The 24,169-nt window shown below is 39.3% G+C and overlaps 1 protein-coding gene across 3 annotated transcripts in view; it reads right to left on the minus strand.

Annotated features, from left to right (window-relative positions):
- Positions 1 to 24,169, minus strand: part of LOC116317466 (EGF-like repeat and discoidin I-like domain-containing protein 3) — a 126,225-nt gene that overhangs the window by 69,073 nt on the left and 32,983 nt on the right. For all 3 annotated transcript variants that reach the window (XM_039620960.1, XM_039620959.1, XM_039620958.1), the window contains one exon: positions 16,308 to 16,436. In XM_039620960.1, the coding sequence (XP_039476894.1) occupies positions 16,308 to 16,436 (129 nt within the window). The remainder of the gene's footprint in view (positions 1 to 16,307; positions 16,437 to 24,169) is intronic.

Consider the following 24,169-nt stretch of genomic DNA (forward strand, 5'->3'; position numbering starts at 1 on the left):
CAGTTTTGATAAGAACATCATATCTCATGCTGCTCTCCGGCACCCCTTTGTGACTGGTGTGCAATGGTCTTGCTTAGTTCTTTTGTGAAAATACATGTATTCCATCTCCCACACGGTAGTTTTAATGTTATGCATCTGCTCATATCTCAGTGGAAAAAATACACCAGAGTTAGCTTTAAGTGCAGATTTAAGGCTTAGTTGTTATGCCAATTATAAAATCTAAATGCATGATATTATTTTTCTGCCTGCATTTCAACCTAGTGGTATTGATTAAATAAGCTTTAGTATTTACTCAGAAACATTATACATTTATGCACATATTGTAAATACAGCAGTTATGTAGAACTTTTTCTTTTTGTGAATTTTTGGTGGAAACTTCTCTGATCCTTTTGTGCCAACAGGTCTCCAGAAATGCATCTTTGTATATGGACCATCATCTTTGGATGTTGGGTTTGCAAAGTCCCAGTCTGGTGAAATGTGTCTAGTCCATGCTACATGAAGCAAAGACAAGCCCTGTCTCTCCAAGTAGAGTCAGTGATAGAAGACAGAACAAGGAAGTGCCTGTCTCCACTGTCAGTCTGTGCTGTCAGTCTATCCTTTCCTTACCCATGTGAAGTGACTATCACCACAAAAGACAGAATTTCTATTAAGGGTCTGATGAAGTCAGTCAATCAGTTAAAAGAGAAACTTCATCCGATGCATCTGTGAAATGTGTAGTCACAGTAATATAGTTGAGATTCTGTTATTCAATTCTCAGCAGCATACCGATTTTATTGATGACTAAAAAACTTCTCATCTCATCCCAGCTTGTTTTCACAGTGGTGCACATGTGGCGTATGTGTCAGGGGAGATGATGATGCATGAAGCTGTGAATGCAGGATTAAGAATAGTGTATTCCAAGGACATGCTTTTTGAAGTGGGATTAGCCTACTGAGAAGTTATTCACAGCAGCACTCCAGAAGCCCTTGAAAAGGTGTCTTAGGATGCACTGCAGAGGTTTAAGTATCTGAGAAGCAAAACACTCATCATTTTGAAGATATGCAGACTGGGGGGGCTCTGACGAAGCTGGGATGTGCAGAATGTGAAGAGCCCTCAGCCTGGAGGAAGAATGACACTCAGAGTAAGGCCTTAAGTGTCATTTTAAGCTTACAGATGGAGCCTCCACAGCAGATGTGTGAAGGGAATACTGATGAAATTTGGAACAAAAGAGTCTGATCCACAAGCTCCTTAATGTTACCCAGGTACACTTGCTAGAATGCTTAAATGACATGAACGGAAAAGGTAAAAGGAGATGATGGGCAAAGAGGGAAAATCAGAAGAGACATCTACTCTTACAAGGCTACTTTCTGCTCTTATATCTACATACAAGGTCACAAAAAAATACTACAAAAGCTCTTAATACAGAACAAATAAAAATGAAGTGGGAACTGGTGATATCTACCTAACTGGACTACTCATACTCAGTTTTACTGTTTATAAAAGATGTATTATTGATTTCTTCAAAATCAATAAAACAACGGCCAATTTCTCTCCATGTAAAATATAAATTAATACATAAATAAAGGCTGTGTGTGGCATTATTGCAAAGTGGAAACATTTAAGAACGACTGTAGCTCAACCACACAGTGTCAGACCACGTAAAGTTACAGATGACGGTCACCAAGTGGTGAGAGGAAATGTTGGTAAAAGTGGTTAACGCTCTGCTGACTCAATAAGTGCAGAGTTCCAAACCTCCTTTGGACCCGATCCGCAGTTTATTTACACCTACAGGCCAGTGGACACTCTTTCAACAATGAGGATGTACACATCCTGGTCAGGGAGGAACGCTGGTTTGAGCGCGGAGTCAAGGAGGCCATTTACGTGAAAAGGGAAAGACCGTCTCTGAATCGAGGAGGCGGCCTAAGGGTACATCTTTCGCCATCTTACAACGCTGTGATTGCAGCCATTCCCCAACTCTCTGTGAATGGTACTCATGGCCATTGATCAGTGTTCTTTGATCAGTGGGTTTTGGTCAGTGATTGTTGATCAATGGTCATGGGAATTTGCATAATTATGATTAAGGAACTGACCTCACAGCCCATTGTTCCTTCAGTGGGCTGGTTTCAGTCATTATGCAAATGTACTGTTTATAAGGTTTGGGGAAACCTGCAGTCAGCTGAGACTGAAGAAGTCACTTGGATGAGTGACGAAACGTTTCTCCCACAAAACGCTACGTCCAGATGAACAGATTCAACTTTTGGAGATCCTTTGGGATTAACATCAGCTGGGAGCTTCGTTGTATAGTTTTCCATGGCTGAGCAGCTGTATGTGAGCCTTACATCACCTTATGTCAGATGGTCTGGTGTAAAGCCTGCCACCAGTGGACTTTGGACCAGTGGAAATGTGTTTTGTGGAGTGACAATTCATGTTTCTCTAGCCATCAGTCTAAAAGACAAGTCTGGGTTTGGTGAATGCCAGGGAAACATTATTTGCCTGACTGCATTGTGCAGACTGTAAAATTTGATGTATTAGAGATAATCCTATTGGGATGTTTTTCTAAGGTTGGCCTGGAGCCCCTTAGTTCCAGTGAAAGGAAATCTTAATTCTTCAGCTTACCACAGCATTTTGGACAATCTCAAGCTTTCAACTTTGTGGGAACAGTTTGGGTAAAGCCCTTTTCTGTTTGAGCATGACTGTGCCCCAGTGCGCAAAGCAAAGTACATAAAAGTGTGGTTGGATGAGTTTGGTGTAGAACTTGGCTACTGAATACGGAGCCCTAACCTCCACCCCATAAAAAAATGTGATAAACTAGTAATGAGACTGTGAGCTAGGCGCTCTTGTCCAACATCGACTCTATATTATTGGCTATGGGTTTAGAATCATTGGCTATCCAAGCTCCTGTGGGTGCCCAATCCTTTTGTCCACAGTGTATTTCTAAACCTAAAGCTAGTACAACAACACAGAATGTCCTTAAAAAAATCAAAAATCATAACCAGCGGTAACAATTCACAGGTGCACAGGCAGCAAGACAAACAATCCAGATGGGGAGCAGGCAGAAGGTGAAGTCTACAAACTGACCGAAAAATCACCAAAAGTAACACTAGGGGAAAAAGACGTAAAAATATTGAAAAGCTTGTCAAACAGGACAACCTCACAGTAAAGTTGAAGTTGGGGCCCCTGGGGTGAATGACACACTGACTGGACACAAGGATGTCATAACCAGATAGACAAAAGGTGCGGAAGAAAACACGGGTAAGACTAACCAAGCTGAGGGCAAGCAACTTAAACTGAATGAAAACAACAATTCAAAATCCTGACATAGGCTTGCCTTATTGTGGTGAAGCAATTTTTCAGTTTCTTTAGCAATGGCTGTCACATCTGACAGTCAGTGAACAACGATGGTCAATGACAATGTCCGTTAGCCAAACCCTCTTTTTAACATCACTGACAACCTCAATTCTTTAAGATATAAAGACAAATTACTGTGCTGATTTCCAGCTCCACTGGAGTAGCTTTGAGTGATTACCAACTGCCACTCAGTTCATCCTGTCTGAAACAACTCCTCTCCCTTTGAGCTCCCTATCTGTTGTTTTAATTGGCTGCCCCTCTCCTGACAGTGCTTGTGAGCACTGTTGCTATGAAGGTGAGGAAAACAAAGTGTTAAGCCACTAAAAAACAGGATTTCTCTTTTTATAATAGAAAATTGCAAATTTTCATATTCCTACAGTGCGCTCATGTATAAGCCATCTCACCCAGAATATAAGAATGGACAGCACAAACCGAGTAAGGCCTTGGCCATAAAATTATTAGTGCATTGAGGCCCTTCGGCTCATTGAGATACTAGACATCCAGAGGCTTTGAGCATATATATTCCCCATTAGCTGACAAATTTAGCTTTGCATAGTCGCATTTAACACATCTCAGATTTTTTACATATATATCTAACTAAGAAGTGTTCAGAAATGAAAAAGTAATTTCTTCCTCTTTGCTGAATAAGCTGATTCAAGGTCAAAATGTATCTCTTATGTGCTACTTTCAAAGAATTCAGCAGCATTGTATTACCCAACTTTATCTTTATCTTTATCTCACTGCAGGCATTAAAACTATATTTCAACCATCTCTGTCGCTATCTAAAATTTGGTCGTCCTTCTTTTTCAAATGTCAGGTCCATTCTGCTGTCCTACACGACACCAATTTCTTGGTGCGTGTCAGATCAAGTCCTGTTTTCCTCGTGGTAGTGGCACAACATCCTATATCCCATGTACCCTCCCTGTACACCGGTGATGTTATTACTATTGTCATTACCCCACTTGGCTCCTTGAATGCAAATACACATTTCTTATTTTCTTTGCTTTTTGTTTTAAGATTAATCATGGATTAGTATTATTATTATTATTATTATTATTGTTATTATTGTTATCATCATCATCATCATCATCATCACTATTACTTTAGATAGAAACATGACTGTTTCTGGCAAATTTCTCAGTTATTAGTTATTGTGATATTTGAAAAATAAAACATGCCAAGCTCATGGTGGATGAAGAGAAAAAGTTTAGACGATTACCAAACTCATCTGGGAATCATGCCTGTTCTAAATGTTGTGCCACTCTCTAAGGAAAACAATTGGTAGAAGAAGCAGAATTAATGAACTGAGGACCTTGGATATAATATTGTTATAACAGTGATTTTTTTTAACTTACTTTCTTACTTAATCATTCTTTGTTTTTTTTTACATTGTAAAATAGAAAAAAGTCCAGTGAATGACCAACATCTACCTGGGTGAAATGAAAGCATTTATAAAATAGTGAATGGCACTTGCACCTTTATGAATAAGTGCTGTCAGCAGAGAGAAATTTGACACTAATATTTTTGACTTATTTGAATTGAAATGACATTTTTCTGTCTCTAACACAACCATGATTGCTTTACTAAAAAAACACTACCACTGTAATTTATTCATTTAACATCATCAAAAAGAAATACATCACAATATCGCCACGTTATGGTTTACATGCTCCACATTCTCATGACCATGAACGTAATATCTTTTATGTGTCACACTGAATGAACTCCACCTGCAGGAAAATAACACTGACACTGATTGGGCCCACACTGACCATCCTGAAATAATGCAGCTCTAGTCAAGCACAACATTTATCAGTGTTTTGTTTGGGCTGGCACTGGCAGCCAAAAGCCCTGGGTAGAATGGAGTCTGACTATTTTCGCCATCTGGGATTTGGAATTGCATCTCTATTTATGCTTTGGCCAACCGCCAACATGGCCCATCTTTACTGCAGAGGCCAGGAGGCGCCAACGCAGCTCAACTGACTGAGGGGGCCTCACACAATTAGGTCTGGTAACAGCTCGTTCACTAACAACTCCTCTACAGGAACGATAAACCAGGTGAATGCGTGCACAGCGCTGGAAACAAAGAAAATAGAAATGCCCAAACACCTTTGCAGATTTACTCGTCTCATTATTTTTCACCTGTTTCTTTTCATAACATCCACAGATCGCATTTCCAAGGCTGTTTTTTTTTTTGTAGTTCTGTTTCCTTCTTGACATTTTCTCATTTAATTTCAATGTAGTAAGTTAAGAAAATACAGACCCTGACAAACCCATCCTGAGCTTTTAAAGCAGTGAAATGCTCTACGAGTACTGTTAAATGTAACCAACTTTAGGTCACCAGCAGATCTTCCAGGCTTCAGTTACCCTGGTAACCCTCTGATGTATTTACCACCTTGTCTTATATCAATCAGCAGCATCCTTCCCACTCATTGGTAGTCGCTTCAGTTATTCATCTGCAGGTTGAGAAAAGTTTAACTCGGGACCTGCCAGCTTCACAACAGCAGGTATTTCTCCTGTTGTCACATGAAGTTGAAGAATGTCACTGTGCATCGTGTCCTGTGTGGATGCCCCTGAAGATCGGCAGATTTTGTAGATTCTTCAGCTTTTTATGTATTTACTATGTTTTAAGTTGTAACTTCAGTTTTATTTAATGCACAATTTGTTTTGTACTGTCTGTACTGATTCAAATACCAAATGTATTTTTTTTAACTTTGTGAGTAATGCTTGTAAAAAGTGACATAGAGAACTGCCAAAGTGACATGAAACACTAGAAGGTTATGTTTCTCTTACAGCACTTCAGGCCACTAGTCTGACCATTTTACATAGCTTCACCTTCCTCAAGGCATTCTGTGCAATTATGTTTTGTTTTAACAGCAATGTTATGCTGTGCTGTAATTTTGCTGGCGAAGCACCAGCTTGCTAACAAGGACAGGTCATTTTACTCAAAATATATTTCTACAGGCATTTTAATTTCAAAGGATCTGCAGAAGTGATTGCTCACTGAAGACATATGGACGAGGTGAGGTATCACAATTATATGATTTCAGGCCATGGTGCTAAATATGTATAGTATAAAAAGGGGCCAAAAATATCTAGCGTCTAGCGCTATTCTATGTATTCAATAAACCTGAGGAAAAACAGCTGTCAGTTTGATCTACCACGCAGGCAACTCCACCTTAAAGGCTAAGTAAAATACTGGTGTCAGAGGCACAGAAAAAGTGCTCCTAAACACCTTGATTCTAGCTTGTTTCCCCAGCTTGTTATCCAAACTGCCCTCTGACAGAGGCGAGATAGGGTCAGCTCCTCCAGGAATGAAGAGACAGCAGGATACCCAAGGAAATAGACATTTGAAGTACAAGGCTCATCTTTGGCCGGGTTTCCCTCTTTGTGAAAGCATGCCGACACACACCCACAACACACACACACACAACAAAGTATAGACTCAATAAAAGCCAACCAGAAAGGTATGTACATTTTTTGTGCTTTTTGCTTTTTTTTGTTGGCTCTTATTAAGAGTATAGTTTACAAAACTGCAAAGTGTGTTACATGTGTTCCACTTTATGACTTGACCTGTCTACTATCTGCCTGTCTGTCTAATACTTATTGAGGATTCAGTCCACTAACAATGAAAAGTCCCCGAAGAATCACTCACTTTTACTATAAAGAGAAAAAGACAATAAAATAAAATCAAGTCATACAAACAAAAGGCTTTGGCAGTCAAAACATAGTCAATACATATTGATTTCTGGGCCCAGGTATACAAGAAATCCATTCACCCAGTTTCTGAGAATCACCGCTCTTGTGTAGCAAAACTATCTTTCCACCCACCTACATGTTCTTTACAAACAGAGGACCCTTGAGGGAAACCAAAGGGAGACACAAATGGTATTAGCCTTCAACAAAGTAGCGTTATAAAACTGAGACTTAAATTAGATGCAACGTCAGGAGTTACCCAAAAGAATGGTGAAAATAGCTTCTACTACAAAAACATTAATGTGTATGTAAAGACGGTTGCATCACATAAAACGGTGTCCTATATTTATACTCATGTTCAATGTCCTGCAAAATACAAATGAAGGGGAGTAGTTTTGTCACTATCACTGGTGTTACTGTTATTACGGCGATGAAGACACAAATGGGTTTTGGTTTTATCATGCGCACACACACGTAATGAACTGTGCAGCTCCCACAGACTATCTATAGACTAGATTAACTCCAAAAACCCATACAGGGAGTGACTTCTTCAGAGAGCCCACGGTTAGCTCATTTTCATTTCAGAGAGTAAAGACCGTTCTTTCTTTTCTAAATGTCTCAATCCTTTCAAACAAACCCTGTGCGTAGGGCTTGGAAGCAAATCTGCTGTACATAACAACCATCAATTGCTCAATCATGGTGCACCATTGTGGAATATTACTGTTGAGTTACAATACTCACACTGTAGCCCAAAAACAATAATGGAAGAGAATGTGTGTATTTATTTATTGTAAAAGCTGGAATAGCACCAATGCAAAATGACAGAAAAATGTAAACTCACAAAAGCTGTTGTAAAGTTAGAGGTTGAAAAACTGAATCATTGAAACAACTGTACACATGTAAATTCTATTAAACTATGAATCCTCTCAATTATTATTCCTGCACCTTTTTTCCAAATTGTTATTTGGAACCAGAAAGCAAATAAAAACTGTCAGTAACATACACACACACACTACTCAAACTGGGTGAGAGTTTCCACCAACTCTGGATTTGACTGAAGCCTCCTTACATGCCAAGTGTAACCTCATTATAAAGCAGGAGACGAATGCCTTATCTCAACAGTGGAAATAATCACACATCTGCCAAGTAAGCTAGTGTTGGTTATATTACAAAAATGACACACATCTGCTTCTAGTACGCCATTTACACAGAAACCCCATGAGTGGCTTATTCACCAGGAGCCAATCAGCCACTCTGAAGAAGCCACTGTCACACTCATCGAGTCCAAGAGAGAGCTAGTCTGCTATAGGCAACACACACACACACACACACACACACACACACACACACACACACACACACACACACACACACACACACACACACACACACACACACACACTCATGGTTCCATCATTTCAGGACATTACACTAACTTACAGTCATATTCGGGAGACTTAGCCTATCCATAAGTAGTTCCCTGATGCTAACAATAACCTAAAAATAACACTCCCCAAGCCTTAAACCAAGTCCTTATAACCCCATGTAATGAGTTTGATTATAGGTATTTTCCTGTTAACTCTAAAAGTAAAGCTGATGCCACAATGTGATTATGTAAAACACATTTATGCTGCTGAACACATGCACTACTTGTGTATGGCACGCTAACATAAAAACTGTATTTTATTCTTTGTTTATTTTTCCTTTATTGATCGCTTCCTTCCCTCGAGAACAATATAGTGTACGCAGGTAGGACAATACAGACATTCTCTTTTGCTTTCAAATTTCATACAATCTACCATTTTAGATGTTCATCTGTATTTATTCACACAGAAGAAAAAGAACATAGAAGACATCACAATGTTGGATTTACTGACACCAGTTATTGAAGTCTGTAAAGAGGAATTCTGCTGTTTGATGCTTAAAGGGGGAAAAAAAGACCAAATGTGCAGTAAGCCGAAACAAAACGACTGCTGGCCCACAGGCATAGCAATCTTTTTATTTTGATCTACAGGCACGCTCTCTGCTGATCATCAGCGTCTGTCGGTTTGGCTCTGTGCTTGTGGTCACTTCTTTGAATGTCTGCTAGACTTACAGACCCTTCCCCCAGGATCCTCTACACTCATCTCGGCCTGTAAACGCAGCTTTCCAGCCACAGACTGTGAGCAGTGGGTGGGCTGTGAGACTGTGAATGTAATGTTGAGACGGTGTCAGGAAATGGCAGCGTTTCCCACACAGCTCTATATCGCAGCAATCTAACAACAGGGAGAAGCTCGAAGCTGGAGGTGTTCTCAGTGGTTCTGAGGCCACTTTGTAGTGGTAGGACACATTGTTTTTGAGATCTTTGATGCAATGATGAATTTGGGAAGACAGAAAAACTTTATTGGTGACAAGCAGACTGGAATAAAGCGGCACAAATGTCTTGCCTTCGTCCTTTGAACACATATACAAGTTTTAGTGAGAAAAACAAAGTGGTGCTACAAGTTAGTCATGCTAATTTATTCATATAAAAATAACTGCAGTGCAGATTAGCATAATTTCAGTGAAATTTCAAGCATGTTGTAACACTGAGGCTGTTAAGACGAAACCAATTTATAGCTACAAGTACAGACCTCGGGCGCTGTGACTAAATCCATGCCTCTGTTTATTTTGAAAACAGATGAACTTTCTATGGACAAAGTACTTCTTCTGCCTCTCTACCAAGTTTTTCTTCAACAAACTTTTTCACTTACTTGAGTTGCACTTAAGTCTATCATAATCCATTTAACTAAGCCTGCCCTGAAAACACTTTTTTTTAGACTTGAAGTGAAAATCTGCCCTTAAACATAATTCAGCTATACTGCTTATATGATCTAAGACAGTAAGTGGATTTCTGTATGCGACCGACTTTCCCCTGGAGCGATAAACAAAATAGCAACTGTACTTTGTGAAGCTGATTTTGTGGACGCAGAGACAATTTGGAGCATCATTTGCTGGAAATATGGGCCTATTTGCTGCTTAGAAGTGTTTCTATTTAATAAAATAAAATTCACTGTGGACTAAAAACATATGCACAGTCCACATGCTCGACACTCGTACCTCTCCCGGGAGTCCCAGCAGTGACGGCGTTAACATTATTGATGAGGTGTAAAGCCCCAGCATATGTAGATCTATTAATGAATGTGATGCTTGCTCGTATGATTTTAACAACTTGAATCTTTAAAGTTTCATTTTATTTGAATAAAGCATATGTGTGAGTATCTAGCAGCTTTGACATGCAGAGTTAAAGAGGCAGGGATCAAACCACTAACCTTCTGATTATTAGACAGCCTGTTCTACCTCCTGAGCCACAGCTGGCTGATCCTTTTTATCCCAATATCTCTTAAAAAAACATTATGCTGGTTGTTTAATCCTGATTGTGATGCTCAGGTTGTGTTTATCATTTAAACACAGCCACAAAAGGCTAAGGAAGTCTTCATGTGTCATTCTGATCTTTGCTGAAGTCACTTTAAGAGTCCAGCCTCACAATTTGAAGGAGATAACAGCTGCTTCAATCTTGGCGAGAGCCCACCAGACCTGCTCTGCCTCACTTTACTGTACTCTCTCAGAGCTCTCTACAGGAGGCTTTCTATTTTCCTCTCTCTGCCATCACAAAATACTGTAGATGTGCAGTTACAGGCTCACCTCCCGCGATGCCAAGGCAGGTAACTGGAGTGCTGCTAAGGTGAAGGGGTGCTGTGCTGTAGCTGACAAGCACAAGCTGTTGTTGCAGTCAAATAACCACTGTCGTTTACTCATTCATGCTGCCTCGGGTTTTAGTGCTGTTATCTTAGGCAGTAAATTGAGCACAAAAAAACAGACGAGGGTGAAAAAGCCACATCTTCGTTTTTCTTTTTTCTCTTTTTTTTGCTTTTTGGAAAATCAAACTGGAAAGGTGGAGAGTCTGAGGACAGACACACAAGAATCACACAACAAACGAATAAGTAATGATCTCCGGATGCCTCCCTACTTGCTCCGAAATACACTAATCAGGTCAATAAATGGGCTACGAGACATAACATGCAGAGGGAGTTATGAAGTCTCTTTTTTTCTTCATGTGCTGATGGAAGTCAGTCTTCGTTCAGCCCCCAGGTGAACTAACTAACAGTAATGGTTCCCTGCGGCTTTACATCAGGCCACAGCCATAAACAGTGGCTGATTATCTTGTGGCAAGAGGTTTGTGAGGTGGCGGGTCTGGGATTATAGGAATACGATACATGATCAAATAAAGGGGCTGAATAAAAATAACTAAAGCTTTTCACAATTTTTTCCACCAATCAATCCGGATCTGTTGGTGTCTTATAGAAAGAAAGGAAAGAAAGCCAAAGAAACATATTGATCCACGAGCACGAGGTGGCATCTATTGAAAGGACCTGCAGGCTATGAAAGATTGGAGGAAGATCGAATGAGAAAGAGAGCACTTGCCATCTAAGAGACAGTTTAGCCCAATTAACCTGTTAATTCTTTTATCTCTTTTTAAAACAGGGTCTTTATGCAGTACATTTCTGCTTGAAAAGCAGTTTATCTACTGCCTTTAACTTTGGATTTTTCAAAAACAGGCATCACTGCATCACATCAAATTATTGTTTTAGTAATCGAAACATAAAACGTGTATGTTTGACTTTATCACAACTTTCTTACAGCAGGAAAAAATACCTACAGTTTATACAACATTTGTCCTTGACAGACCGAGAACGTGTGCCCTAAAAATGATCTGCAACCTCATGACGTCTGAGGCAATCAGTCCCAATCTTCACACTGTGACAGCTCATTACGGCGCTTGGCTACTTGCCCAATAAGGCTGCATTTGTTCTCCTGTCACCACAGGGACATGACGCCACACTATCTGAAAGATGAATGACTTTGTGATGATAATGACTATAATAATAAAAGCAATGACACTAACCAAAAGAAAGCCACGGCTTTCAGACGAGATTGAGACAGACTAAGAATTGCTTTAAAACCCAACTTAATACAAGCACAATAAAATTCACCTCATCTTTGACAGCCCAGAGACAAAATACTCTATCTTTTACTTTCATATGACGCGGCTGACTGAAATCAAGCTTGTCAAACTTTGTGTTAACTGCACAGTTAGTGTGCCAGCATGCTGTCATCACCTTCAGCTGTGATACTTGAACATCTGACCTGAATGTGAAAATCTCATCACTTTGGGAAGAGTCGAAAAAGGCTAAGTTTTAAAAATAAAAAATGTAATTTAAAAAATATAAAAGCAAATTTGCCTGAAAAAACTTGGAGCTGCCTCTGTGCAACTATTTCTCTTCCATTTTTGGTCATAATAAATAAAACATTACTTTATTTTAGTCATTAGAAGTCCACAAAGGAGGCTTATCTAGGATATGCTCATTGGCTGCAGACTTGTGACTTAGAGCCAATGAGTGTGCAGATTGACCCCTCGTCGTCACATCCAGTTTCAAAAAGCCAACGACTGTGAAAATGCTTTTCTCAAGGCTTCAAAATGGGACAAACCAAATGTCACAAGTGATAAAAGCTGTCACTGCTAACATTTAGCATGTAGAAATAGTTTCCAAAGAGCACCAACTCTCTAACGCTACCTGCACTGCAATGTTTCTGCCACAAAAACCGTTGAGCCCAGTGGCTGCGAGAAGAAGTGTGGGGGGCATAACACTGAATAATGCAACATAATCACCTCGTTATGAAGCCGTGTGGCACAAACAGAATAACTGCACAAAGAGAAAAGCTACAACAGCAAGAAAGCACCAAAAGGTTAACTACATTTTCATACAATAACGGATGACTTAGCCTACCATAATTAATTTGCTTCTTTTTTTTTATGTGTAATCAACAGTAACTGCAGACTAATACGATATGTCAGCTTAACAGTAGCTTTAAATTAAAACTTCTGTCTATTAAACTATCCCCTGTGCTTAGGCTCAGGAGGGATCAACTTGTGCAAAGGTAATACAATCAATTTATTTTATTATCGCTTTATAGCTATCTACCAAACTAGTGACTAGGGGATCTCCAATCTGTTCATCTTTTCTTAACTGCTAGTTCAATTTACAGTCAAGACACTGGCTACAGCCTAGACGGGTCACCGGTCGATCAGAGGGTCAACACAGAGACACAGACAATCGTTTAGTCTCATATCCACACCTAACAATTAATCTAGCATGTCTTTGAACTGGCTGAGGGCAAACCTAACTCAATATAAGTCACCGGTCAACCAGGAGGTTTGGACCCAATAACCTTTTTTCTATGAGGCAACAGTTTTAACCAGTGAACCAACCCAATATCAAATACTGCATTTTTTTCCTTTGCTACAGTGACTGTGAATAACTCAAACTTTCCGATAAAACTCTGTCCACCAGTAATGAAAATGTTTGATACATTTTCAAAATTGTGAAGGTGCACAATATACCTTTCAGCTTATCGTGCATTAACGCCAGTACCTTACTATTATTAAGCCAGCTAAGCTGTCATTATATGTGTCGCTTTATAATTTAATTGCAGGAATTATCCAGAAACAGATTTGATTATTAATGTCTCCCTCCTGTCTCTCTCAGGACTCTCTGCCATTCAGACGTAATGTCCATGAGTAAAATTGGCAGACTTTAATGTGTATTCAGACTGTATCGAATCAGTTTCCCACCACCCCAGGGCGTAATAGGAAACAATAACTGAATTATGACATGAATGATAGCCAGTTGCTCACAGTTCAGGCTGGAGACAAACATGATGACATAACATTGATCTACTGACTCCTTCCATTTCCTTTTCTGTTTTATGCCTGACACTGACCAGTGCAGCATAAAAAACAATTTCTTTTATGAGTTAAAAAACCACATTGCTGTCTTCTTTAACCTTGGCGCACATTTTTTGTTAGGCGTTGGTTAACATCTCTCCATGCTCTCTCTCTCTACAAATCCTCTCTCTTACAAACTAAGAAGGAGCCATCACGCCACACGGTTTGCACCATGATACATTAAAGCCATTACTTACAAGCACACCGGCAGTGAAGGACAACTGTGTTATGCAGGCTAATACAATGCTCAGCCAAGCACACGCAGAGGCAGGAAAGCCACAGAACTTGGCCTATATATCATACTGCGGGATTTAGCACGATTTTGGCACACACAGAGAAAGCTATATGCTACGTCTAAATCCCGGGTGTCAATCGAAAATGTAAAGGTTTGAATTAATTGTCTGCTGATACAATTATTATGTCCATCAATTTATTTTCTTTTGCTTATACAATTTAGGGTCACGGCTGTGCTGGAGCTAATCCCAGCTGCTATAGGACAATACTTGGGGTACAGACAGGCTGCCAACCTACTGACGGCTAACAGACAGACATTCACACATACAGCAAGTTTAGAATCATCAATCAACCTAAATGGTCTGATTCTTATATAGCGCTTATCTACTCTCCGCTGTATACAGCGCTGTATACAATATGCCACATTCACCCGACCACACAACCACTTTCTCTATACTTAGTGCTTTCTAACTACAGTACATTCACACTCCGATGCATCAGAGAGCAACTTGGGGTTAGTATCTTGCCCAAGGATACTTGATATGCAGACTGGAGGAGCCAGGGATCGAACCACCAACCTTCCGATCAGTAGGTGACCTGCTCTACCTCCTGAGCTACAGCCACCCCGATGCACATTTAGTTGTAAGACAGATTACCTGGAGAGCAGGATTATTGTAGTTTAGTATTTACTAATTCGTTTTTACCCCTCAGCTATAAAAAGCCGATGGGGTATTGTCACCCTGCCTGGGGGGCAGGTGGGCGCACAGCGTGGACACTGAAATGGGATAACTCGAGAACGAAGTGAGTGAGTGAGTTTCAAATTGACACAAGTGTGCATCTACAAAAAAATCTCGAATGTGGGAAAACCTCAGTGACATCAGACTCAGGGACAAGAGGTAAGGTTTTCTGAAAATCTTGTGAGTGCGATAACTCAAGAAGGACGTCACATGGGATTTTTTTAATTGATACAATTGATGCATCTCCTAAAAATCTCAGACAAGTGTGAATCCTCACTCAGAGTGACTCTGAGTTCAAGGTCAGAGGTCAATGTTTCTGAAAATTACCTTTCTAACTAATACAATAGGCACATCTACTAGGAGGCTGAGGGGTAGCACCTGTGGCCGCTACTTTTATTGTTTGAAAATATTTAGTTTTAGTTCTGTTTTTATTCAGTTTAAGAGAATTTTGTTCTAGGTTTTAAGTTTATTCTTTGTGGGTTCTGTCCACCAAGGTTAACTAGGAATAAACTTAAAAACAAAATGTCCCAACGCTTCACAGAAGGGCCTTAGCTGGCCAGTGGCTTCAAACTCAGGACCTTCTTGCTGTGAGGCAACGCTGCTAACAACCATGCTACCTGACTCTTCGTTTTCAAATGAATAGTCTAATTTGCTCAGCTTTAGCAGTCCTGTTTAATAACAGACTATTTTTGTAAGTATTATTGACACATTCTTGTTATTAAATTGACTGCAAAACTGCTGAGACCACTAAGAATACTTAAAGTGAAACAGCCTCATTCTGTCGGAACAGATATTGGATCTAAACAATGGCTGGATGAAGCTTTGAAACATGAATTGATACATGTTGCTGTTCAAAGAAAAATAATTATATATCTGACTTGCCACTGTTTTGTTTCTTTTTTAAAATGTGGGCCAGGAACACGCTCACACAGTTGCATTGTATGACAGTATTGTCGGTTACATGTTCGGTCTTAATAATAGTTTAAGGATAGATAGTGTTGGTCACACCGAAATGTGCTTGTACCCCATGATTGCAGTCATTACCCTTGTCCCCATATTCCGGGTGCTAGTTTAAGAGTTCAAAAAGTCAGTTCAAAGACAGCATAAATTGTGCATGGGATGAGAACAGTGTTCCCAGTCTAACATACTGTCGAGAGTTATCTCACAGGCAGCACAAACCCTCTGACACCAACCTTTATTAAGAGCATGCTCAACAAAAGGAAGCAAGCTCAGCTTTTCCTTTCTCTCCTGAACTCACTATCATTTTGCTGAACTCGTCCTTTCACCAGGAATTTACTTTTTGTCAGCTTTTCAACATCTGTTCACTGCTCAAGGTTATTATTTGACTCCTGTTAGAAAATCGTTATGATCAAACAGACCAATCATTCTTCCTGGTAATGCCATAAAGGAGACACAGAGGCCTTGCAAACCCTTTGAATTTATATTAAGTTCCGTAATCGTTCGAGACACTTTAAATAAGGGACAGGGAAGAGGCTGGTCCAACTTACTGTGTTGGCAGTGAACTCCACTGAAACCTGGTAGACACTTGCACACATAACCAATGAAGGTATCACCCCTGTAGGTCTCACTGATCTCACACGTTCCTCTGTTGTGGCATGGGTTTGGATGGCAAGGACCTGCACAGAAAAAAGAAGAAAACAGACACCGATGATGGGGGTGGCCTTTTTTTATTTTATCTTAACTGTACACACAAGAGCAAATTGCAGCTGATAATATTCCACAGTAATTTTGGTATAGGATACAAAAGTGTACTTAGACATCGTTATCCAGCCAGTACTCTAATAAACTAAACAATGGGTGTCCCATTAAACACATCTACAGTTTTTAATAGCACACAATAACACACAAAGTTTTAATACATAAGCTACACTGGGAGACATTGTGAGGTGGTGTGTAAGTAAAACAGCTTGACAGGAGAAACTGAGGATGAAAGGAGTGTCGGGAGAGTCTGGCTTTCAGTGACTGCTGCTGGTGTCTGTTGTCTAGAGGGCGGCCCAAGGCACCATCTAGAAATCACTGAATGTGTCCCCTCCAGGAAGGCAACACTTCATTCTCACAGTGCTAAGCGAAAAGCACAGACTAGCTGCAAGGTAAAATGGAGCACCACCATCTATGCACTGAAATGTACCCACGGCATCACCCACACATACGTACACACACAGATGCTCACACAAAAAAGTTGAGTTTTGACTAAGCAGTTACTTAAATTTGAAACAAGATTTATTTTTTTTTAATAAATGAAAAACGGCCATTGTTGTGAACAGTTCACCAGTTTTAAGAGTTTCTGTTCATGCGTCCCCAAAAATGGAGAATCGTTATTAAGATTGTACTGCATTTGTACTCCACAGAGCAAAATAATAGTCTCTGAAGAAGTGATTGCTCAAGTGATTGCCACTGTGAAAGTATTGCTGCTGTCCTGAATACTAGGGGCAGGCTAGCCAACCAGCAATTCTCTGAGGGTTTGAACAATATAAGGTGTAGTATAAAGTCATGAATGTGCTGCAGAATGGCCGATGACCTCTTTTTAATAGTTATAAATATATTGGTGAAAAAAACATTTTAAAAAGTTCACATTCTGATCTTATTTTGCTCCAATGTACATTAAATTGTTAACTGCAATGACTGCAATGGCTTTTTTATTGAGATACTTGTTGCCCTTTGGTGTTCCAAAGTTCTTTTGCATCACAAAAGCATTACCAAAAGACAGCAACATCGCTTGAATTTCTGAAAATTGTAGTGAACTTAGAGCTTAGAGCTTAGAGAGCTTAGAGCTTTTTATTGTCATTGTGCAGTTTCTTGCACAGTGAAATTGGGTAGCTGGACCACAAAGGTGCTAAAATAAGAAGAAGAGAAACCAATATACAATAACTCTACTAATAAACTGAGGCAATCCTTTAAGTCACTTCATTTGTATTGGAAAGTACTGTTTTCTGCATAGTTTGCTTCAGTGGATGTTTTTATTGCTTTCAGTGCTGTGCAAATGACCTCCACCAACAAAATCTGTCCATTTGGTTGAAGTTTACCCATATTGTGCACAGATAACCACAGTTCAGCATTCCTACAGAAAATCAAACACTTATGCTGTACCCTGTCTGAGGGTCAGTGCTGCTCAGAACACAAAAGGCTCATATGAGCCAAACACTAATTTGCAAGGGAATTCATATTCATAGCCACAAAGCACATGTATTCATGCTGTGTAAACAAAACCCCATTCATCATTACCATTGTTTTCTCATCAATATTTGGGTGCACAGAACACTGGGAAGCTTCGCCACTAGAGAATTCATGCTTTGGGATTTAAGCAAACAATAGAAAGAATTTCAATAAAACAAGCAAAAAAAAAGGAAAAAAGAAAACCCCTCAGAGTTACACCGGTAATGATTAATAACTCTGTTGGAGCATGATTCTTTCCATGTTTGTTGCTGTTTTTTCTTTCTTTTCTTTTTTTGTTCTCGTTATGGTATCTCTTTGCAACCCATAATGATAACTAAGGCTATGAATAAAAATTATTATAACAAAACCTGCTGTGTATGATACAGCAATGAATTAATTAACTGCCAATGCCCACAACACTGACATTCAAAATCTTTCATGAACTAGCCTGCAGTATGGGGCAAAATGTAAATGATGACGCCTAGATGCAAGCTTGTAGGTTTCATAACTCAAAAACCTGCCAATATCTGTCTAATCTTTTATACATTGAGTTGTACAACTGCACTGAGCCTGTCAAAACTTTGCAGATTGATGGGGCGTGTTCGTTGCTCACCTAGTGATGTGTGTGCACCATGCACTTAGGCTGAATTCTTACTGTGGTAGCCCAGGCTTGCATCCGCCCCAGCCTCCTTGCTGCATGTCAACCCTCGTCACCCACGCCTACACCCAGGCATCTGGGTGCTAGCTAGGTACGTGTCAATTGATCATTTATTGTAAAATGTAATGTTCAGATTAAATCTTATTATAAACCACAAAATCATCGTCTGCCTGTCTGCAAACTCCTCCTACAGGATCACAAGTACAGCGACCAAATATGGGAGACATCTTTAGCCAATGAAGGTTCTTATTCTATATCATGATGTTGTCATGTTCCCTAGCAACCAGCTACCAAAGGGCTAAAATGCACCCATCACACCTTACATTGCATAGTATCACTTTAATTTCATAATAAATAGCATGTAAATTCACATTTACAAAATTGGAATATTATGTTCTGATTTATATCAAAACACTGTGGCATCATGATGTTGCCTAGCAACCATCTGCCAATGGGCTAAAATGACCCATGTTTAGCATTTATGCAACTAAAGCAGCTTATAAAAGCATGATTTTGATTTAATTTATATCCACAAAACTTCAAATGTAATATATTATTATACCACTATGTTACCTGGGAACCAGTTAATTGATATTTATATAATGGAGCAGCAATTGAGCTTAGGGGACCCACACAAATGGGCTAATTTTAGTACAGTATTTATTTTTTGAATCTATTTATCTTTAATGGTTTTTAATCTATAAACAAGAGCTACCACATTGTCAACAGCATGAACTGACTGCACAATCTGCATTTAGTAATGATATCTAACATGACTCTAAAGTTTCAACAAGTCTGCTGAGAAAAGAACTAGCAAATCCGAATTCTTTCCAACAGCATGCCCTTGTAAGAGTTTCCTATCTTGTGATACAATTTCTATTCCAGTCATTTTACAGTCATATCTTAGTGTTGACAGGGAAACTGTGCTTTGACAGGTCTCTTATTTCATTTTAAGCGATAGGAAACAAGAAGAAGTCTCAAGGGTGAGAATCTCATGCCCTCTTAAGTCAGTTTGACAAATTAGCAGCCATGAGCACAACATTTGACAACGTCAAGTAAAAAGCTGCAGCCTTAAATTGTTTACTACATCAACGGGGCAACCATTTCACACTAGCCCCAACCCATAAAAAGAATAGGAAAAAAAATGAAGTAAATAAACAAATAAATACAAAATCACTACCGATTCTATTATTTTTCTCTCATTGGAATTAGTAGGCCTCTAGGTGTGAATTTCAAATGAGGTAATCCTATCGAAGTCATGCTATTTCAAAGCCTGGACCTGTATCAGTAATAATCAGAGTGGTGGATAATCAGTTGAACAGAGGCTTGTATAATAGCTTTCACAGAGGACCTGCTCACTGCGAGAAAGGGGGGGTGACAGGTTTCAGGGCTCTTTTGATGTGATGATCTATAGTCGCACCATGCTGTACTGACAGCATCCCTAATGGCAAGTGCATAAAACAGAAAAAGTGGGGACAAAAGGAGGTAGTGGGAGAGAAAAGAGGGAGGGAATGGATTCTCAGTTAGTGCGTTAGAGAGATACAAAGAGTGTTTACTACGACAACTACATTAGATTTCATAATTTCTGTCAAAAAAAAAGAAAAACAGAAAAAAAAACGCCCCAGTGTGCCGGAAATTAAGCAAGCATTTGTATGGTATGAGTTAAAAATAAGCCAAAAACTGAGGAACTGCAGAATTGTGAGTCAGGATCAGATGCCAGATCACATTAGCACACATACAAAAATCTGACATCCACTCAGCATATAATATCAAAAACTATTCATCTGAGAGAGAGAGCAAATTGTCTCGCCAGTGGAAAACACCACATGAAAATTGCAACAGCTACTTTCGTGCCCTCAGTGGACTGAGACTGACACAACTTTTCAGAAACTTACAAAAAACATAAACCAAAATAAAACTGGGTACTGTTTCTTATTTCTTGGGAAAATAAGAGTTACAAAAACATTTTTTTAAAAAGAAATAAATTTGTTTATACTCTCCAAACTTTTCAACTAAGAGGATGATGATTTTCATTAAGAAAGAAGTGTTTTTTAATGCTATAAACAAAAAAAGAAAGAAATCCCTTATTCACTCCAACAGCTGCCCATTTCTAGAAAGGATTAAGTACTGGGAGCCATGATGGAAGCAACAGAGAGGAAAAACCAAACACTACTTAGAGAAAAGAAGCAACTTTCCAAGAAAAGGCAAGGGAGTGGACATGGTGTGGTATTAAATTGTGTTTTCTTCACACAAACACCATGTACAAAGTATTAGTTGCTAATGCTACTACTAGTTTCAGTTAAATCACTAAATGAATGCAACTGTAATCAGTTAGAGTTACTGTTGCCAACTTGTGTGCAAACACAAGCACTTGGTAAAATAGCAGTGAAACTTTTAAAAGTGCAGAAAACAGGAAGTGAAAATTGCTCACCTTCAAAGTAAAAGTCGCGCTGTCTGAAATATGCTGGTTGTTGACGGTCACAAATTTCAGTGTGTGGCGTGCTTTTTCAAGTTTCACTACAGCTTAGAGATTAAATGGAATGTTTTCAGACAAAGTGGCATCTTCTGTGTAAACTACGAGTGACTACACACAGCAGCAGACACCTCCACTCGCCAACCAGAGGTGACAGAGGTTTAACCAACCAGTCTCTCAGCCTGTGTGACTGAGACATAACATCGCTGTAGAAAGTAAAGCTTGTTCAGCAGCAGTGATGACTCTGTCATTCAAATACTTTTTAGGAGGAATTACACCTTAAGAGGAATTTGTTATAGTTGCATTACTCACGATATTTTTAGCACAATAACTTGTAATCTTTACAGATTAATAGTAACTATCCTAATACTGTGGATAATGCAAGGAGGAAACACTAGGAGCTTTCTTGGGAATTTGAATGTTAGCTGCTGCCCTGCAAGCTAAGACTTGCATAGTGATTGATGCAAGCCTGTGTTGTGTCCAGCATGGGCATTGTGATTTCTTTTCTGGCTGCAAAGAGAGGCCAATCAATCAGCTGTGAAATCCTGACCAATGGTTAAACACAGGAAAGCATCCTTTGTTTCCTTGCAGATCAATCACAGAGATTTGACATTTTCAGGCTTAAGGCTACGTATGTGCTCTTCCATCTTTAATGAAAGCTGTCACAAGCATTAGCTCACCCCAAATGTATGAGGAATTCAGGCATTTGGGAGACAGTATTTCATGCTTTGCACATACTCTTGCTTAGCCTGAAAGAAGTGATACAGCTAATAATAATGATAGCAGTCAATTTTTAGAAAGCACAGCTGAAGTGAAAAGCTTGAGGTATTAATAGTCAGTTGAATTTATATGGACATGAATGAACCCAGAGCCCCTTGTTCATTATGTTTTTTTCTAGACTCAAAGAGAACAACATTTACAATCTGAATGATGTATTAAAGCTTTTTCAAAGAAAATTAAATCCAAGATAAAGGAAAGATGTCTTCCTACTGCTTGTTTGGATACATGCATTGTTTAGGGTTATGAGCAGGTCAGGCAAAGCATTGTCCCCATGTGCATATTTCTGCTGATCCCAGGGAAAAAGTTACTGTGCAGCAACATGGGAGGAAATGCTTTTAATCTGGCACCACAAATATTAGTACGCAACTCCTGATGTTTTTGACAGCAACACCGAGCAGCCTTTACCTACTTAGATCAATTTGGTAGACATTTAAATAACAAAACTGAAATGGCTGTGTGACTGTCAACTCTGAATTTCAGTTCGATTTTTTGCCATCTTCAACAGTCCCCAGTTAACAATGACAAGCCAGGATTCAACCACACTGTTAAGCTTTCATAATATCTTTAAAAACACACACACACACACACACACACACACACACACACACACACACACACACACACACACACACACACACACACACACACATTTTACCTGCCTCAAGAGTATGAAATTTACATTTAAGCTCTTCAGCTCAGAAGCTGCACCCTGCTACTTTGCTGAGACATCTGATATGCCCTAATTGCGTCAAATCTATTTTAACCTAGCCTTTTTGTATGATGACTTTACTGGCTCATGGGCTCATGGTCACTGCATCCATCCTGCATTTCAACTGATGGAAGCTGGCACTGCACCACCAATATTACATCGAGGCTCTCAGCGTGAGCCGCCGGACGGTTGGGCTTTTAGTGAGTCTTTGGCCTTTTATTCTCCCGTGCCCTTCCCACTCTGCCATTTCCGCCCATCAGGATTTGACAATGTCAGACAAATACACTTGAAGGTAAAAGTAGTAAGACTCGTGCAGCAACAAAAATGCTTTGGAATATGTCACTCAAAAGAAGAGGTCACATTGAAGACCACCATCCTTCTAGAAAGATCCAAAGAAAAGCAGAAATGAAGGCTGTCTTGTCAGAGACTAAATGCCATGAAAATGTCAGAGCCGTACCTTTTCTCACAGGGGTCTCTTAAAAAAACATGACACTTTTTAAAAATTCTAATGTTTATTAGCAAAATCTAAATTATATATGTTAAATAAAATTCCCAGTCTACCAATAACATTTCTGAAAATATGACAAAGGCTGGCTCCAACTTGTTCACTGGAGAGCTAATATTCAACTTTCTACTTGGCAAATGTTAGTTTTACAATTAAATATGCTCAAATATGCTTCTTCGGTCTCAGTAGTATCCATGGTATTTTGACTCCACATACTGCAACCGCTGAGATTGTGCAATAAAGGTTGATGAACAGAATTCAGAAAATATATAGTTTTCTTGTTAAAGTGTAATTTATGCAGCCCCTGCAATTAGTAAAGGAAGTAAAAAGGCCTTAAAAGTTTCAATTCCTCCAACCGAGGCAGATCAAAGAACAGCCGTGTTCATGTGTTTTTTAATGAAATTGGTTTTGCTCATAAAACATACCAGGTGCTTAATAAACGATACTTTTATAGTATACACTCACCGCTTTAAAGAGGAGCTGTGTAGATGACTGGACAGTATTCATACACTGCCAAATAACCATAATAAACACAGACCAAACACAGCAAACAATATCCCCCTTTGTATGATTGGAGACAAAGTATGAAAACTGTGTAGAGTAAGGATATGAAATGTTGTGAAATAGCAGCTGATTTGCTAAATTCTTCAAACTTGTCATGAGCAATTTGGCCTTCCACATCACTCTGTCCTATTTTCTGCCTCAGTCCAGTTCCAGGTCAGTGGTCACAAGTCATACCTAATTCAGTTCATTTTCTCACTCCATAATTATTTTTTCTTGCCGTGTTCTCGCTGCTCTGATCTGAAATGAGTATAATACATGAAAAGTTGCTTTGAAATGCTTTAGGAAAAAACGATTTATGATAGGTATTTGTGCAAAGAGCCAGATGGATGCTGATGCCAAAAAGTAGTTTATACAGCAGGCAAACATATTATTTTAGTAGCAAAAGTAGAAAGCAGTGACTGGATTTCATACCTACATATTCCCTTGAGACGCCTGTCTATTTTGTCTATTGTGTCACATTCGTTCCACCAGACAATTAAATGAAATTCCCGCATTCTGACATTGAAC

The sequence above is a fragment of the Oreochromis aureus genome, linkage group 12 (genome assembly GCF_013358895.1).
Source record: "Oreochromis aureus strain Israel breed Guangdong linkage group 12, ZZ_aureus, whole genome shotgun sequence".
Lineage (NCBI taxonomy): Eukaryota > Metazoa > Chordata > Actinopteri > Cichliformes > Cichlidae > Oreochromis > Oreochromis aureus.